General features: G+C 39.1%; 1 protein-coding gene across 1 annotated transcript in view; it reads left to right on the top strand.

The window, feature by feature from the left end:
* Nucleotides 1-19,709, top strand: part of TMEM245 (transmembrane protein 245) — a 95,661-nt gene that overhangs the window by 60,710 nt on the left and 15,242 nt on the right. Inside the window, exons 10-12 of the mRNA XM_012638526.1 lie at nt 2,246-2,377; nt 9,871-9,993; nt 10,134-10,279. Of these exons, the coding sequence (XP_012493980.1) occupies nt 2,246-2,377; nt 9,871-9,993; nt 10,134-10,279 (401 nt within the window). The remainder of the gene's footprint in view (nt 1-2,245; nt 2,378-9,870; nt 9,994-10,133; nt 10,280-19,709) is intronic.

Genomic DNA, 19,709 nt, shown 5'->3' with positions numbered 1-19,709 from the left:
TAAGAGCTGGAGCCTGGGCAACAGCAAGACCCCATCTCTACTAAAAATTTAAAAAATTAGCCTTGCTTGGTGGTATATGCCTATAGTTCCAGGTACTTGGGAGGCTGAGGCAAGAGGATCACTTTGAGCCCAGGAGTTTAGGTTGCAGTGAGCTGTGATGTGAGATGCTGTCTCAAAAAAAAAAAAAGAGAGAGAAAAAAAAGAGTCAGGGGTCTCACTGTGTTGCCCAGGCTACAAGATGTTCTTGAACTCCTGGGCTCAAGCCATCCTCCCCCCTCAGTCTCCCAAGTGGCTGGGATTACAGGTGTGTGTGCTACTGTACTCAGCTTGTTTTAGTTTTTAAATAATATTTTACTTAACCCAGTATACTCAAGATACTATCATCATAATATCTAATCAGTAGAAAAATTTTAAGGAGATATTTTATATTCTTTTTTTTTATACTAAGTCTTTGAAATCTAGTGTGCATTTAACACCAACAGCACACCTCAGTGTTTGGACCAGCCACATCTTAAGTGACTGCACATAGCTAGCTGTTCTTGTTCTGGATGGTACACTTGTAGACATTAAGGACTTTTTGAGGAAGTAAAAATAGATCTAAAAGTTTAAAGATCTTTATTTTAAATCAACCTTGTATGCTACTTGTGCTTATGTACTCTCACTGTAGAATTTATGATGGAAAATAATATTTTTCATTATGTATAAAATTGATGGTTTTAAAAGCTGCTGCTTATGCCAGGGCATCCTGTGCACTAGGCCTGGCAGGGCCTGTGGGCCAGCAGGAGCTGTGCTGTGTGTGCAGTGGGCAGAGTTGGTGGTGATTTTTCTTAGGGTTGATGTAAGGAGAGCTGAGTGTTTATAAATCTCTCAGCATGGCATGGAGAGGGAGAAGGGCTGAATGTAAATTTGAAGTTGTTGCTTAGTGACCTGTTTGGGATTGTGTGCTTTTGCCCTGGGATGAGTTGAGGGAACATTGTTGGTTTTTGTGGGTTTCAAAGACTGGGAACAAAAATACCAAGGGGATATCTATGTAGAGTATCATAGATTTGATCCCATCTGCTGAAGAACTAGATAATTAGAAAGGTTGTATCTATTTCCTTTGCTAACTCTGGGGCTTCTGTTTACAAACGAACAGCTTTTTCTATCTCTTACTCTTTGGAGCTTCATTTCATGGTAGAGGAAGGTCAGTGTCTTATAAGTATAGCTTTGTAAGTGGTTAAGTCAAGTCATCCCTCAGTATCTGTGGGGAATTGGTTCCAAGACCCTCCACAGATGACAAAATCCAGGGATGCTCAAGTCCCTCATACAAAATGTTGTATTTGCCACATACCCTACATACATCCTTCCATATACTTTAAGTCATCTGCAGATCACTTATAATACCTAATACAATGCCTATACATCACCATATGTGCGTGTTTTCAATATAGTACTTACTCGGTGAGTGGATTCAATATAGTACTTAGCTCATGCCAAATTTAAGTTTTGCTTTTTGGAACTTTGTGGAATTTTTTTCCCCCCAAATATTTTTGATCCACAGTTGGTTGAATCCGTGGAGGCAGAACCCACAGATGTGGAGGGCTGACTGCATATTGCCTTCTTAACCTCTTTGTCTGGGACCTAATGTCTTTCTGCATACGTAATGGAGATTAGTATCACTAGTCCATTAGCCAAAGTGGGAGAATGGCAACGTGTAGAAAATGTTAAGAAATTACCTCTGAATTTTAGCCTCGCCTGTCACGTTTTTTATATCTCTTTCAAATTCAGTTATTCCTACATCTCTGCCCGTGTCTTCCAGGTAGATGAATTCAATCCCCCCCCCCCATTCTTGTTTCTTTGTCATATTCTTCTCTTCCCCATTCTCTTTATCTTGTAGGGAAGATTAATCAGGGGGATGAGGAAAGGAGGAAAAAAGCGAAGATGGGACACCAAGGGAAAGGTGGAGGGGCTAAAAAGAAAAGATGAAAGTAAATGCTGTGTTGATGTGCGGTTACAGATATTGAGTACAGTGTGTTCACAAATCTATTTAGGAGAGAAGCACTGGGGCGAGGCTCAGACATCGTACCTAGAATGTAAACAGAAGAATGTTTTAGGCCTTTAGTTGGAGTTCTTAGCTGCTTTCTTAAATATCGCAAAGCTTTTCACCTTTGAGTACATAACCAAAGTGAAGCAAAATGGGACATTCATACTTTTGTTCTCTAGGTTAAGATGGAAATTTTCATGTCTGAAATGTTTTATCCCATAGAATGTAACACATTCCGGAAGGCACAAAGGACACAAGATGCATGTGAATCGTCAGAACAGCTGGCTGGGAGACATTCTGGACTGGCAGGATCTTGCTTCCTTTGTTCACGAGAACATTGAGACATTTCTTTCGGTAAGAAATAGTATTTATAGGTAAAGTGGACTTACAAATAAAAACAAACTCTAATTCCAAGTTTTCTTTATACACCATGAGGCCTTCAGTTACCCTGTTTTTAATGCCATGACATTTACAGATTCGAGAACTCTAAATGCACTAGAAAGATGTTCAAAAGCCACAGTCCCCAGGTGCAGCTCCTCTGGTACCTCCTCTTTCAGAGTAGCTGAAAGATGCTGTCCTGAAGCATGTGAGCAACGGTATGGGCTGTCCGATTGTTTTCTTAGACTGATGAAAATGTCCCCAGCTAGACCACTGGAGAGAGACCTACTTTTATGGTGCACCAAGCCCCTCGACAGATGGAAACACAGTTCCAGTTACACTGCAGAGACGGAACGTGTCAGTACTTGGCTTGTTGCTTCCCACCTGACCTCCACCATGCACCATCCACCTCTGTAGCCTTGCAGTGTTCCAAGTGTTCACTGCTGCTCCTCACTGTTCAGTAGCGTACCTGGTGAGATGTCTTGGCACTCAGGTTTTCACAGAGATGAGAACAGATGTCTTCTGAATAAACTTGTGGCTTTCAGCAAATAAACAAAAGTTGAGGTTTACAGTGCTAGATTTCTTAAAATTTAATTTTTATCAAAGTAATACATGGTCATAACTGAAAAAGTTGACAAGACTTTTGTTAAAAGACAACAGTGCCCTATTCTGTGCCTCCCAGCTTCAGTCTCATTCTCCAGAAATAGCTGTCCATCCTTGCAGCTTTCGCTGGTTTATTACCTCTGAATTTCTAGAGTGGTGTGTATGCTGCTCTTTCTTGGTTTTGCAATTTTAGATATTATCTTTTGGCTTCCTAATATGGAAGCTGGAGGTAAAGATGTGACCCTTTTCCAGGTCCTTCAGTGCTTCCTTACCCCTCCCTTCCGGTTGTCTCATAGCTCCATTGCGCCTACCCCTGACCCTATGCTCACACTCTCCCTTTCCTCCTGGTCACCCCATACAGCTGTGACAGTTTGGAATTAAATCTAGAAATTCATGTCCTCCAGTTTTATTTTCTGTTTTTGATAATCCCTTTTCTCTGTTTTCTCTGGTCCAGTGGTTCTCATTCTTTTTGGTCTGAGGACCCCAAAGTTCATATTTATCTGTCCATTAAATAATATTACATGCTAACATATCGACATTGCTCTTTGTTTGTGAAAAATAATATTTTCTAAAGCCAGAAAAGATTTAGTGAGAAGAATGGTTTTCTTTTACATTTTTACAAGTCTATTTAACATCTGGATTCTCATATCTGCTTCTGCCTTCAATCTGTTGTAATGTGTTTATTTTGGTTGAAGTATATGAAGAATGTCTAGGCTCCACATGTGGTCGGAAAAGAGAGGAGTCTTTTAATAGCCTTTTCAGATTTAATTGTGGCTATTCTAAATTAATTCTATACCAAACTCAACAAACGGTATTTTCTTAAAGGTTAGTTGCAGTGTAGAATTTGAAACCATATCAGTGGTCTTTTTGTACTCTGGTATATTAAAGCCCAGGGGTCTGTCTTGGCTAGGAATGTTGCTTTTACCCTTGCGTGCTTTTGTAATGCGCATTGGTCATTCAGAATATGGGATCACTGATTTCTGTATATCTTCTACATACTGACATTTTGGTATTATGTGTTATTTAAAAAACCATATTCTTGGCCGGGCGCAGTGGCTCACGCCTGTAATCCTAGCACTCTGGGAGGCCGAGGCGGGCGGATTGTTTGAACTTAGGAGTTCAAGACCGGCCTGAGCAAGAGCGAGACCCCGTCTCTACTAAAAGTTCAAAGAAATTATCTGGACAACTAAAAATATATATATAGAAAAAATTAGCCGGGCATGGTGGCGCATGCCTGTAGTCCCAGCTACTCGGGAGGCTGAGGCAGGAGGATCGCTTGAGCCCAGGAGTTTGAGGTTGCTGTGAGCTAGGCTAACGCCACGGCACTCACTCTACCCCGGACAAAAGAGTGAGACTGTGTCTCTAAAAAAAAAAAAAAAAAAAAACAAACATATTCTTTACTATCATCACCTATTTTATCAGGAAGAAAGTTTAGGAAGCTGTCAGGGTCACAATGACCAATATAAAATTTTCAAAACTACAATTTTTTTCTTGAAAGCTCAAATTTTATTTTTGGCAAAGACTAACAGTTATTTTCCTTGAAGTAACAGGCTCACCTTACTCATTTTTGAGAAAATTGCTGCCAAATAATATCGAGTCTGTCAGTCATTCTTTTATGTGGAAATGGTGTTCTGTGAAAGAAATTGACTAATTCAACTCTCGAAGCAATCATACAAACGCTTTTCCTCCAATAACCATTATACTTCAGTGAGCAGCAGATGTGCTTTGGATTTACTTCTTGTTTCATCACAGAAAATGTTAAAAAGACAGACACTTAATACAATTATCAATAAAATTAATAATTTTTATTGCTACATAAAAGACTTTTTTTTTTTTTTTTGAGACAGGGTATCACTCTGTTCTACAATGTGTGCCACCATCACTAGCTAACTTCTAAAAAATTTTCTGTAGAGGGCCAGGCATGGTGGCTCATGCCTGTAATCCTAGAACTTTGGAAGGCTGAGGCAGGAGGATTGCTTGAGGCCAGGAGTTTGAGATCAGCCTGAGCAACATAGCAAAACCCTGTTTCTACAAAAAGTATAAGTTGGGAGACTGAGGCAGGCGGATCACTTGAGCCCAAGACTTTGAAGTTGCTGTGAGCTATGATGGTGACATCGTCCTCTATGCTGGGCAACAGAGTGAGACCCTGTCTCAAAGGGAAAAACAAATTTTTTGTAGAGACAAGGTCTCACCATGTTGCCCAAGCTGGTCTTGAACTCCTGGCCTCAAACAATTCTCCCGTGTTGTCCTCCAAAGCACTGAGATTACAGGTTTGAGCCACTGTGCCTGACCTCTACAGGACGTTCTAAAGTGAAACTGGTGCTGAGATTGTGGTGGGAAAGAATATAACGAATACTGGAGCAATTAGGTGTTGCTGCCTTGATTCCTGCTACGGCCCCCACAGTTTTACCCACCATTGGTTGCCTTTGCACTGTCAATACAGATGCCAACACAGTGAAAAGGCAAATGTTTGAATAATATTAAAAAAGTAATTTTGACCTCACAGACCTTCAAAAGGACCTTGGGAACTGTAGCTCTTTCTTATGTTCTGAACCTTCTTTTTTTCTTTATGGATTTTTACTAATACAGTTTTTTAAATGTCTTCTGCTCTCTGTTTGAATTTCTTTAAAGTTTGTTTTGCTTTCTCTTTCATCAAATGTCTGGTGATCCTTGGTAGCCTGTTCCTTTTTAAAAGTGAAACACTAAAAGCCAGTGGGAAAGTCCCAGCCAGATCAGCATATAGAAAAGCCCAGCAGTCACAGGGGTCCATCTGGTTTCATGGACCTTCCAGTCAGCTGTTTAATGTCAATGCATACACAAGGGAGTGTATCATCTAATAATACATCGGAATGATTGGTTTCCTCCAAAGTTCAGGTGTGTTAACTAAAAGTTACTGAATCCTTTTTTGTTGTTTTGAGCAGTTAGAAGTTGAATTTTAAAGCATCTATTATGGGCTGACAAAGTGACAGTATCAAATTAAGACAGATGATACAGAAAAATGATTATTTAAATTTTATAAATTTTTATGGAAAGAAAAAGGATAAGCAGTTTTTGAAACTAAAATAACAATTTAGCCATGTAGTCCAAAAAAAGAAAAAAAGAAACAAAAAAGGTACAATTCCTGTATGCCTAAACACATTTAAATATTGAGCAATGGACAATTTAGGGAAGAGATGATTATTTGGTGTTTTTTGTATCAAATATTTTGTGTCTAATATTGTGCCAGGTGCTTAATAAATATTTTCTAATTAATTGTCTCAAAGATTCTGCAAAGCCAGTTATACTTGCCTTCATTTTAATAACAAAGAATCATGTTAACAGTTAAATAGCCTAATAAATAACAGTTTTTATTCAAATTCAGTTTTTCTTTCCTCGGCTTCAGAAACCAGGCTTTTTGTATAAAACCACGTTGTCTTCTGAATTGTATTTTATCCTCTGGAGAACTCAACATTTCTTAATCTCATACCTTTACATTTTTATTTGCTTTGTTTTGTTTTCTGATCTTGTTATAAATAGACAGCTTAGTTGCCAATCTTGTTCATCATTTCAGAACATACTGGGCTTCCCCAACTTTCAAACTCCTTTTGCATTCATTATTTTCAGCCCTTCTTTTGATACCTGAACATATTTTACCTTCTTTTTCAATTTGTGACTCTTTAGTGTTTATCCCAATCTTCCTGACTAGATTTTAAGTTTTTGGAGGTAGAGTCTCATTTATCATTACCTGGGTGTGGTAGCTTGCACTGGTAGTCCCAGCTACTCAGGAGGCTGAGGCAGGAAGGTGGCTTTGAGCCCACTTGGTTGCAGTGAGCTATGATGACACCACTGCACTCTAGCCTGGGCAAAAGTGAGACCCTATATCAAAAAAAAAGGGAAGCACACATTACAGCTTGAATAATGGAGTAATGATTATTTTTGTATTTAGAAGCACAGTGGCTGAGTTGAAATGGTGTTTTGGGATCTCATGGCTCAGCTACCTTCATTTATAGATAGATAAAGAATATAGGAACCAGAGAAGGACAGCAGAGCTTGTGTTCACCATCTCTAGGCTCCCTCTGGACTCCCTGACAGACAGAGATGGCTCAGTCCTGCCAGGAGAGACATTTTCTCTTATTTTGACCTCTGCATCCCTGCAACATCTATTCCTGTTCTGCTTTTCTAAACTGCTTTCTTTGATTCTCCTTCACTGGCTTCATATAAGACAGGCTAATCACTCTTCATAGATACCTGGGAAGCCAAATTAATAAAAGAGTATTTGGTGAGAGGTAGACTCAGAGTAAAGGGGTGCAGAACAACTGGAGATGGTGAGGTCTTGCTGGTCATTTTGTATCCACAGCAGAGACCACCTTGCTTGAGTGCTTAGGTAAGTCTCCTGGGCTTTCATGTATGTTCCATGACTAATTATTCTTGGCCTTCTTTCAGGAGTTACGTTGCTACTGTTGATTAAACTAATGCCAAACTTGGCTCATGTTTTCTACTTTTGAGATAGGGATACATTTTGCCTCCATAAATCTGTTTTGTTTTGAGAGTTTGAGGGGCCTTGTTATTGCTCCTGCCTTTATTCATTTCCTCCTTTCGAAGCCTGGCATATAAGCTAAAACTACTTTACCTTAAGGATTTACTTAGTATTATAGAAATGTCCTTTTCTCTGTTTTCTCTAGCTGATCCCCTTTCTTTCAAGTAAGAAAGGTTACTTAATTGTTGTTGGAGACTACCAGTCTACAATTAATGTATTCAGTTAATTTCTTAAGAATTATCACAGTATTTTCTCCCAATGTGACCCAGAAACTATTTAAAAATTTTTTGAAAAAAATTCCAAAATGACTGAAGCCCCAAAAAGAATGCTTGTCAAAATCACAAGTAAAGGCATTGTTGGTTTGTTTCTTGGAATTGATGGCATTGTTCATTCATTCTTTATCCCACAGGGTCAAACAGTCAATCATGCATATTTTTGTAGGCATTGTGAAATATTTTCAAGATCTTATGTAAGGAGTTTTTGTAAATGAAACCAGCCTGCCAAAGTCCTCTTACGAAGACTGAGCTGAGGTTTGCAAGAAATGCCGAGGGCAACAAAATGTGCCTTTATAAATGATACATTTTAGGTAGAAAGGAATGGATAGGCCTTTCATAGAACAGATGGTATAACTGGAACATACGACAAAAAACAGAACTGCTGTTTTGGAAAGGGCACCAAAATGAAAATCAGACATTTTGAGTTCTGGTCCCACTGATTAGCTCCTTGCCTTTTGGCAAGTTTTAAAAAATTTCTGAGCTTCAATTTGTGTATCTATAAAATAGAGATATCATCTGTATTGCTTCACACACGGCATTATTGTTGTGAGGTTTATGGAAGCATTTTGAAAACTGCAACAGGAGGTGTTTCTTGATCATTTTGCTTCCGTGTTTTTCACGAACAAAAAGGATAGTCTACTTGGGAAGAATAGAACAGGCATTATTGTAAGGGAATTTAAATTCATGAAGAGATAATAAATGAAAACATGCAGGTGTGCTATAGATAATATACATCTTTAGTAACACTTAACATATTAAAAACCTTCATCTTGATACCTAGTTCTAATGGATTTATAGTTGATGGATCAACTGTACTCAGTAAGTCTCAATATAATGGTGATTATCTCAGGAAAGATTTTTAGCTGCAGAGCTCTGCCCTCCACTCTGTCCCTTTTATTGTGACTTTAATGAAGTCATTGAAATGATACATTTTACATTTGTGGATGAATCTAAGTTGTAGATGGTAAGGGTTGGGGCTAGGCAGCTAATGAAACAAGTGCTGGAATTTCATGGCCTACACTCATGATCCTACAAGATAAATATAACAACAGCTTGTAGTCATCTCACGTGCTGCATAGTGACACCTTAGTCACCATATATTTGGTGGTACTACCGTAAGATACCATAATTTTACTGTATCTTTTCTAGCATAGATATATTTAGATACACGAATGTTAACCACTGTGTCACAATTGCCTATAGTATCCAGAACAGTAACATGCTATACAGGTGTGTAGCCTAGGAGTAATAGGCTGTGTCATACAGCCTAGGTGTGTAGTAGGCTATACCATTTAGATTTGTGTAAGCACGCTCTATGATCATCTTAGGACGACAAAATCACCTCACAATGCATTTCTCAGAACATATCCCTGTCATTAAGCAACACATGACTATTTCTTCTATGCATGCTATGTTTACATAGTTATATATGAAATTTTTGTATCCTGATTTTTAAACTTACCATTATATCATAAAATATTTTTCCATGTTATAATAGAGATTCTTAAAAAATTTCAATGGATTTGGGGGATACAAATGGTTTTTTGTTACATGAATGTATCGTAGAGTGGTGAAGTAGAGATTTTTTTATGCCTCCCTAATATTGTTTGGAGTGGATTATAATTTACTTAATTATTTTCCTTACTATTGAACATACAGCTGTTTTCAGTTGATTATTTTTTCCCCACTTAAAATAATCCTCAGTACATGTCTTTTAGTGCATGATACTAACACACTGTCTCTGGGAGGCTGAAGCAGGAATATTGCTTGAGCTCAGAATTTCAAGACGAGTCTGAGCAAGAGCGAGACCCCATCTCTACTTAAAATAGAAAAATTAGCTGGGCATCGTGGTATGCCTGTAGTCCCAGCTACTGAGGAGGCTGAGGGAGGAGGATCGCTGGAGCCCAGGAGTTTGAGGTTGCTGTGAGCTATGATGATGCCACTGCACTCCACCCGGGGCAACAGAGCTAGACTCTGTCTCAAAAAAAAAAGGAAAAAAACTACACACACTAGATGGCTATAGGAACTTCCTTCATGAGGATTAGTTCTAATATCCAGCTTTCCCTCCCCATCAGATCTTGGAGTCTCTGTGGATTGTGATGAGCCGGAACGTGAGCCTGCTGTTTACTACCGTCACTACGCTCCTGACCATCCTCTTCTACAGTGGGACTGCCCTTCTCAATTTTGTACTCTCTCTGGTATGTCTGAGTAGATGAGTACACATCTCATTTCCTTCCCCATTTAAGTATATTCTTGGTTCCATTTGCGTTTGCAGATGTCTATCTTCCTCTAGTTTCCAAATGTGGTTTTTTAGGTGATGCTGTCCTTTGTTTTACAGATAATTTTCCTGACCACACTATTTTATCTGTTAAGTTCCAGTGATGAGTACTACAAGCCAGTGAAGTGGGTGATAAGCCTGACTCCACTATCTCAGCCAGGTCCTTCCTCTAATATTATTGGCCAGTCTGTGGAAGAAGCTATCAGGTAGGGATAAGATTGATGCTCTTCTTTCTTCTTTTGGAAACTGCTTTCTGTGAGAAGCTTGTTTTTTGTCTTGAGCTTCCTAGTAACATTCAGTGCTAACATATTGAAGGGCTCTGGTATTTTCAAGGTTTTTATCTCATTTTAAGCAGTGCAAATGTTATTTTTTTCAATTTTTTATATTTTCAAAATGCAAATGTTAAAAAAGTTAAAGCAGTTTCAATATCCTTTCAAACCTGTGATTTACAAAAATGTAATGGCCTGTCTCCATCAGCTTTCCATTAGCAGGCTCCTAGTCTAGCTCTTACCACCATATCACTTGATCAGGAGGACCCCCTCTCCTACTACACACTCCCTCACCTCTTCCCAGAACCCTCCTCTGTTCTCAGGAATTCTAGCTGAAGGCCTCACTGTTTCTTCCTCTCTCCTTCTGCAGCCAGGCTGTCCCCTCTGCAGGGGTAGGCTGGATATTGGAAATACAGAATCTTTGGTTATCTCCAAGTCACAGGCCCTGTGTGTATTGTAGATTCTTGCCAGACACTTACCCCGTGCCTTCTGGGGTCCATGTATTGCAGGATTGGTTTCTGAATGAGCTGCTGCTTCACTTTTATTCTCCATGAGCTCGTTCCAAGTCACTGGCTCCTCGTCCCCTTTTCCGTTTTCCTCTTCATCCTTTCTGGTAGGGAGAGGCCTTTTGCAGTGCAGGCCCCTCTCAGCCCCTTTTCCAACCCCTGTCCCTCATTGTTCATTAACAAGACTCAACTACGTTTTTACTTGTGAATAGCTACTCATAGTAAAGCCTTGAATTTTCCATTAGAGCTCCCTTTTCTATTAAGTTGTTAGCCAGGTGGTCTTAAGCTTCTCTTGAATAGTGAATAAAGATTCACTGGCTGGCATTTCTGTTTTCACACACTTTAAAAAAAATACTGTTGTTGGCAAATAATCTTCCACAGAAATCTTGATTGGACCTGATAATCCTGTCTGACTGATCTTGGCTTATTTTTTCACTGTGTTCATGTAGCAGCTAGGGAGAATACCATTTTGATCTTTAAAAAACCCTCAGTTACATTCAAATAGGATTCATGGTCCTAAAGTACATCATCTGTAGAAACTGTGGTAAGTTCTTGCCCTTTTTCCTAGTAGCAAGGCCTGGGTAAAATCTTCACCACTGTCTTTTTCCTTGATTGGCTGTCAAATGGGATGAAAAAGAAAAAGCTCTTACTACCTATGTGGTGCTCTCAGGTATCCACATGAGGGGCATTTGTGTTAAGACTCCTGGTGTTTATCTAATGCGGCAGCTTTCAGGGTGAAGCTAAGCTGTCTTCAGGAAAGTGCGAGCTTTAGCATCCTTCCTAAGGCCTGTATAACTATTGATTATCATCCTGAGTAAATGAAATGATGAAAATTCCAGCAATAGATTATCTTTTGTTTATCTAAGTGATCTCTCTCCTACTCAAAAAGCTTATGCAGATGTTCTACCAAAAAGGAAAACTCATCTGTCTTCCCCATAGAATAAAGCTATTGAGTCAGCTGTATCAAAGGCTGGTAGGGTCTTTAGTCAATGTGACTTCAGCCAAGGCTTGCAGAGAAATAATCTACTTTGTTCCTAATGAACTTCAAGATGATACTTCCTTTTCTTCATGTAACCTTCATTAACATTGACTCTTATTCTCACAAGTTTTTCTATTTTCAAATGACAGTTCTTGAATTTTTTCTTGTTCTGCTGTCTTAGAGTGAACTACTTGCGACCATTCTCTGAATGTCTTCTTTGAGTCACCTTTTTTTCATACCAGATATGCTACCTCTCTTGTTGTAAACTTAATTCTTCAGTGCTGTGCTTGCTAGTCAGTGGAGAGTAAATCTGTTCAGCTGATTGAAAGCACGTATTCTGTTACACCAGGATACCTTCTTCCAGGAGCTGCTGGTTAGGGGAGATCACGAGTTAGATTTGTGGTACTGTCAAGACCATTCATATGGACACATGAGGCTGGTGGCTAGAAATTCAGGTCTTCAGCTCAATAGAGAATTCGAGATTAGAAAAAGTGCTATTATCCACAAAGATATGAGGAAATGTATCTCTTTCAAATAAGATTTGACTCTTCTTCTTGGGAGTGTACAGGCTAATTATGTACTATGACAGTAGCTCATGTCTTGGTTCCAAAGTATACTGGGATAAAAACCATTCATTTTAATTTATCATTTTTAATACAGAAAAAATTTCAACAACCTTTAGTATCAGATCTATAATCCTTAATGGTTCTCAAAATCGATAGATTTATGAGAGTCTGATAAATATGGTATTGACTAGAGAATGTGTTATGGCTTGAGCCGTTTTTCTAACCAAAGCTATATCAAGTTATTATAAATCGAAGATTGTAATTCAAGATGATTTTTTGCAGTCTAAGTTCTCTGGGCTGTTTCTTTACTGGATCAAATCCAAGACTTAAAATGTGTAGATTTTGCTTACATTCCTCTGAACAGCTTTCTCTTATAAATAAGATAACAGTGAGTTCTGTTTCTAAGAGCTCTCGTCAAATATTTCATTCTGAAGGATTGTGTTCAAGAAGGAATACGTTTGAAAGATTTTAAGAGGAAAAATATTATACAAATGGTTATAAAAATATTGTAATATCATCAAAGAATGGTTTAATCTGCAAATTATCAGTGCTAACAGATTTTATAAGCATTGGTCTTTAATTATCATCAGTGTTACAGTTAAGTGGAAATCATTAAACTCATTTTATATGATTTGTTAATAAGTTAAAAGTGGAATTGAAATTGGGGGATAACTGCATGACCAGACAGTGAAAGTGTTTGTTCTTAAAGCTTTCCTTTCTGAAATATGTGGCTTTCTTATGATCACTATCTCATTGAATTTTTGAACCTTAATTATTATTTTAATTCTGAGTAAGTATTCTTCTAAATTGAATACATTTGTGATTGGGTTTTCATTTCATGAATTTTTGAGTCAGTGGCATGCATCCTTTATTCCCAAACCATTTTCCTCTCTTTAGCAGCATGTTGTCTCCTGAATGTGTACATCACACCCTTCTTCCCTGATGCTCCCATTCTGCTTGCTCTGGTGGAGATATTGCACATTACTAAGTTGCATGTTGTCATGACCTCAATGCAATTTAGTGTGTGTGATATTTTCACATGAGTGCATGCACACGGGTATGGCTCTTGCTTGCTGGGAGTACAGCTTTTCAGTGCTGGTGGGTGGGTGTCCTGATGAATTAGATAAGAGAATGTATATTCCATGAGATTTTCATTTGGAAAGTGAACATGCTGCCCATGTGTACCCCCCAATTTTGGAGAATTAAAAGTGTTTGATAGGCTGAGGTGGCAGGAAAGCTTGAGCCTAGGAGTTTGAAACCAGCCTGGGCAACACAGCAAGATCCCATCTCTACAAAAAATAGAAAAACTCGCTGGGCGTGGTAGTGCACTCCTGTAGTTGTAGCTACTTGGGAGGCTGAGGCGAGAGGATTGCTTGAGCCCAGGGTTTGAGGCTACAGTGAGCTGTGATCCTGCCACTGCATTCCAGCCTGGATGACAGAGCAAGAGCTTGTCTCTAAAAAAAAACATAAAATAAAATAAAAGTGTTTAGGTTAAAAAGAAAAGCATTGATTATTTAGTAAATCAGTATTTTCACTTTTTACTTTAAGCAAATGGAACATTCGTTGGAAAGAAATTCTCATTGATTTAAGGGTATAAATGATATTTGTTTAAAATATGTAAGGAAGAGTATAAATCTGTAAGGAAATGTATTTTCATTTATTTGAAGAGATCTGTCTCCTAACACTGAAATAGAGAGGCGGAATCTCTTATGCATATTTGGGAACATGAAATTAGCTGGAGTTCTTACAGAATACTCAAGACAGTAAATATATTCCTTTTTAGCCTACCTGGTTAAAGATTGGTCTAATAAACCTAAACCTTTAGTTTTTTAGGTTTCCAGGGAAAATGATCTTAAACTTTTTTGTCTTATATTTGGTTTTAAATTGTGATGCTTTAAAAATTGCTAAATTCATTTCAATGGGCTTATAGTGGAACTAGTTTTGAGATACAAATGTTTACTATTTGCTTATGTAGTTGAAACAACCCCTTGTTTTTTTTTAGTTGGCATTAGAGTAAGCATCCATGATCACCAAGCATTGTCAAGGACACAAAACCATGTATTAGTGATATAAAATTATCGAGTTAATATTACAACAGCCAGGGTCTCCAGATGATCTAATGTGATGCCATTGTTGTAGCTTCTGTCTGTGACTCACACTATTTCCAGGGAACATGGCGGAGGGGGTGGCGGGAATGAAAGGCTTCAGCGGAAGCAGCTCTTCTTGCCCTGTGCCCCTCAGCAGCTCTCTAGGTCTGAATGCACAGTGTGGCCATCTCCCTCATGTGGGGAACCTAATGTCAACCAGGTTTCTGTCATACTTCGGAACTGGGTCTCTGGGGCACATGAACCAGGGCAGGGAGGGAGATGTGTCTTCTCAAAAGAAGTTAAGGCAGGGAAGAGTAGGCAGAAGTGGGATAGGGAGAGATTTACTGAAGGATACAAAATTACAGGTAGATAAGAGGAATAAGTTCTGGTGTTCTGTAGCACCGTAGAATGACTGTAGTTAACAGTAATATATAGTTTCAAGTAGCTAGAAGGAGGACATTTAAATTCCCAACATAAAGAAAAGACATGTTTGAGATGCTAGACATGCTATACACCCTGATCCAATCATTATATATATATTGAAATGTCGCTGTGTACCCCATAAATGTACAATTATTATTGTGTCAACTTAAAAAATAAATAAAAAATGAGAGAGATTAGAGAGCATTCAAGGGAGCTGGGGAATACTTTCCCCACTGGGAACTGTTTGTGCTGTGTTTCTGGACGCTGACCCGACTCTCCCCACTAGCTCACCTTCCATTGAGCCACACTGTGTTGCAGTGAGGATAGAATACTAGGAAGTCCTCCTCTTTGACCCTCATGACAAAAATACGGCTGACCCAGTGTTGCAGAGTAGGCAGAATTTTATTTTGGGACTCTTTACTCCTCCTCTGTTAATTTTCTTCTTCCTTAGACGTGTGCTTCCTACTTGGCCATGGTCTGTGGCCCAGTGTACTCCGAGTCATAGAGCTTCTTGACTGTGGTTTATCATTCTCTCCATCCCACTCCTTGCTTCAAATCTCATTCCATTAAAATTGGGTCATCTGATCAAATCCTGAGTTGTCTTGTTCGTTTTCTCTTACTCAGTTTAGAAAAGTAACAGGAACGGTCTTCTTGGTCAGAAATGAGAGAGAGCAGATAGCTGAGATGAAATGTCAGAAAATGTGTGAAAAATTTCCATCTTAGAGTTTGTTTTTTTTAGAGACAGAGTCTCACTCTGTTGCCCAGGCTGGAGTGTAATGGCTGAATCATAGCTCACTGCAACTTCGAACTCCTGGCTTCGAGTGATCCTCCCACTTCAGCCTCCCGAGTAGCTGGGACTACAGGTGTGTGCCACCATGCCCAGCTAATTTTTAAATTTTTTGTAGAGACAGGATCTTGCTATGTTGCCCAGGCTGGGCTCAAACTCCTGGGCTCAAGTGATCCTTCCACCTCAGCCACATGAGTAGCTGGGACTATAGGCATGCACCACCATGCCAGTCCTCATCTTAGAGTTTATAAAAGATGAAGGTAAAGAGTTGGTTAGGAAAAAATCAACGTCCTAAACAATCATTTGCAATCAGTTCAAACCCCCGAAGAAGGGTTATGTATACATAGTTGTGTAAAGGAGGCATGGGTGCACACACCTGTAGTGTCACACGGTGTAAATATACAATAGGGGGTTTATTAGGGAAAAATTTAGCAGAGAAAAACCTTCACAACTCTTGGAACTTTTATTGCACAGAGAGAGGTATGCTTAGATAGAGCATAGCTGGATTGGATGCACTATGGCCTGTCTTCCAGCAGAGAGGAGCCCTGCCCCATAATGGTCTATGTATGGTTTGGGGCCAAACATCTATAAGACAGTAGTAATAGAAGGACTCTGAGTGAGGAAGAGGCCTTGTTAGAGCTCAGTGGCTGGTGTCAGTTTCTTTTCCCATTGAGCTAAATCAGATCAGCTGAGCTACCACAAAAGAAGGGCGTGAAAGAGCATCCAGAGTCTTCTGAATTGATTCTTGTCAACTGCTGAGTGCTAGGACAGCTTGTAGATGTAGTGAAAGAAAAATCATTGGTAGTCTTTCAGTGATCAGTGAAAAGAAAGAGTCCCAGAATACTGAGCACAGGCAAATATTCTTTTATTCAAAAGATAGAATTAGGGTGGAGGAAGACTATATATTCCGTAAATATTAGACTGGTGAACTTGATACAGGTTTTCTGTCAGTGTCTGCAGTAGATGCTTGATCATATGGTTGTGAACAGTTATAAAGGGAAGGGTAATTCACGTTGGCACCGTGGATTCACACAGCACAAGTCACATGCAACCACCCTTGGGGAATGCCACAAGTCCGAGTCTATTGTGATTTTTGCAGATTTGACAAAGTGTGTATCATAATGGCTTTCCTTGATGGCAAGACAGCAGGGAAGTGCTCACTGAATTTGAGTATCCAAAAAGCGTTGATTAATTGGTTGTGATGTCAATGAGTAAGTGAAATGAGGGAGTGATCTTTAAGTGGTATGATTGTAAGGAATATTCTTGCATTGATAACATTAATGATTTCTGGTAGCCATTCAAACTATATTGTGCATGCCTTTAGTTACGTGTCAGATAAAGTTTTACTTGACTAGAGGAATAAATTATTCCTAGCAGTCTCTGAATTTTAGGTTCCAAAGAACCTAAGAGATGAGTGATGATTGTATGCCAGTATTATATTTTATTGTTTGTATAGCCTGATCTGTACTTTCCAATTTAAAATAATTGAAATTCTCTGATATGCTACTTGCATATGCAAAGTTGGCACATAGTAGGTTGTATTTCCTGTTGCTGCTTTAACAAATTAGCATAAACTTGGTGGATTAAATAAAACACTTTTCATCTTATTGTTTGGGAGGTTAGAAGTCTTAAAGTCAAGATGTTGGCAGAGCTATGTTCTTTTTGAAGGATTTAGGGGAGCATCTGTTTTCTTGTCTTTTCTGGCTTCTAAAGGCTGCCATGCTTTGAGTCCTGGCTCCTTCTTCTGTCTTTAGGGCCAACAGCCTGGCATCTTTAAATTTCTCTCTCTTTGAGCTCTGCCCCGTCCTCACGTCTCCTTCCGTGACTCTGACTCTCCTGCCTCTCTCTTTGTATAAAACTTCTTTTATTGAGATAAAGTTTATATAAAATTCACCATTTTAACCATTGTGAAGGATGCAATATAGTGGTTTCCAGTGTATTCACAATTTGTGCAACCATCATCACTGTTTCCCTCTTATGAGGACTTTTTTTTACTTTTTTTAAAAAAATAAGGTATAGTTGACAAATAAAAATTGTATAGGCCTGCCGTGGTGGCTCATGCCTGTAATTCCCGTGCTTTGTGGGGCCAAGGTGGGAGGATTACTTGAGGCTGGGAGTTTGAGACCAGCCGGGGTAACATAGTGAGACCCTGTCTCTACAAAACATAAAAAATTAGCTGGGCACAGTGGTGCACACCTGTAGTCCCAGCTGCTTGGAAGCTGAGGCTGAGGTGGTAGGATCACTTGAGCCCAGGAGTTAAAGGGTACAGTAAGCTATGATCAAACCACTGCACTCTAGCCTTGGCAACAGAGCAAGACCCTGTCTCTCAAAAAATAAATTAAAAAAAAAATTAAGAAATAGTTTATATTTACAGTGTATAACATGTTTAGATATATGTATACATTGTTAAATGGTTAAAGCAAGCTAATATATCAATTATCTCACATTCTTACCATTTTTGTTGTGAGACCATTTAAGATCTCTCATCAGTTTTTAACTATACAGTGTGTTATTATTAACTGTTACCATGCTGTATAGTAGATCTCTTGACCTTATTCATCCTAACTGAAGCTTTGTACCCTTTATGCATCTCCCTGTCCCCCTGTCACTACCCCTCTCACTCTGCTTCTTTGAGTTCAACTCTTAAATTCTACATATGAGTGAGGTCATGTGGTATTTGTCTGTGCCTGGCTTACTTCACTTAGCATAGTGTCCTTCAGATTCATCCATGTTGTTGCAAATGACAGGATTTCCTTCCTTTTTGAGGCTGATTAGTATTGTGTTGTGTACGTGTATGTATATACACACACCACATTTTCTACTAATAGCTACTGTTTATGAGCATCTACTGTGCACTGGGTCAACTAGGGGCTTCAGATGCACTGTCATTTAGCTTTTTATGAGCTGAATTGCTCTTTCTGCCAGTATCCGCTCACATAATACCACAGTGTGGAGTTACCTCACATCTGGACGAGATGTGGTGTGATGTAAGTGGCAGCGACTTCTGGGTTGGTATCCATGGACTATTAATTTTTTCAGAATTGCAAGATCAAAACAATTGCTAGTGTTTGTTATAAAGTTAAATAGACAGCATATGACCCAGTATCTCCACTCCTGGGTATTTACAGAAGAGAAATGAAAGCATGTGTCCACACAAAGACTTGTACTCAAATGTTCATAGCAACATAGTAGCCCCAAACTGGAAACCCCCAAAATGCCCATCCACTGGTGAATGGAGAAACAAGTGGTGGTATATCCATATAGTGGAATACTACTCAACAATAAAAAGGAGCAAACTACTAATATACTCAACAGTGTGGATGAAGCTCAGAGGCATTATACTAGGTGAAAGAAACTAAACACCAAAAGCTACATGACGACAGAGTGAATATACTTAACACTACTGAACTGTACACTAAAAATGATTAAGATGGTAAATATTATGCTATGAATGTTTTACCACTATTTTAAAAAGAGCTATATAAACTATGATTGTGTTGATATGAAATTACAGGGCAAGATTATAGTGACAGAAAGCATACCGGGTGGCTGTCAGAGGCCAGGGTTCTGGGAGGGACTGACTATAAAGGGCATGAGGGAACTTCTTGAGGTGATGGAAATGTTCTGTATCTTGGTTGTAGTGGTGGCGATGGAATCGTACACATTGTCAAAATTACTGAATTGTACACTTAAAATTTATGGGTTTTGATTGTCATGGAGGGTCAGAGTGTGCTGGCTGGGCCCAGACTGGCTGTTGAAAGTGAGAGGGCACCGAGAGCCAAAATACCTGTTATCAACAAGATTTGGCATATTCTTTATTAAAGATAGAACCTTTCCATTTAAAAAAAATTTGTGAGTTTTATTATTTGTAAATTATAATTCAATAAAGCTGATACATAAAAAGAGAGAAGGCCAGGCGCGGTGGCTCACACCTGCAATCCTAGCACTCTGGGAGGCCGAGGCGGGAGGATTGTTTGAGGTCAGGAATTCGAGACCAGCCCGAGCAAGAGCGAGACCCC

Source organism: Propithecus coquereli, unplaced genomic scaffold, assembly GCF_000956105.1.
Source record: "Propithecus coquereli isolate 6110/MARCELLA unplaced genomic scaffold, Pcoq_1.0 Scaffold130, whole genome shotgun sequence".
Taxonomy (NCBI): domain Eukaryota; kingdom Metazoa; phylum Chordata; class Mammalia; order Primates; family Indriidae; genus Propithecus; species Propithecus coquereli.
The sequence above is the reverse complement of the archived record's forward strand: the minus strand, read 5'-3'. Positions and strand labels throughout refer to the sequence as shown.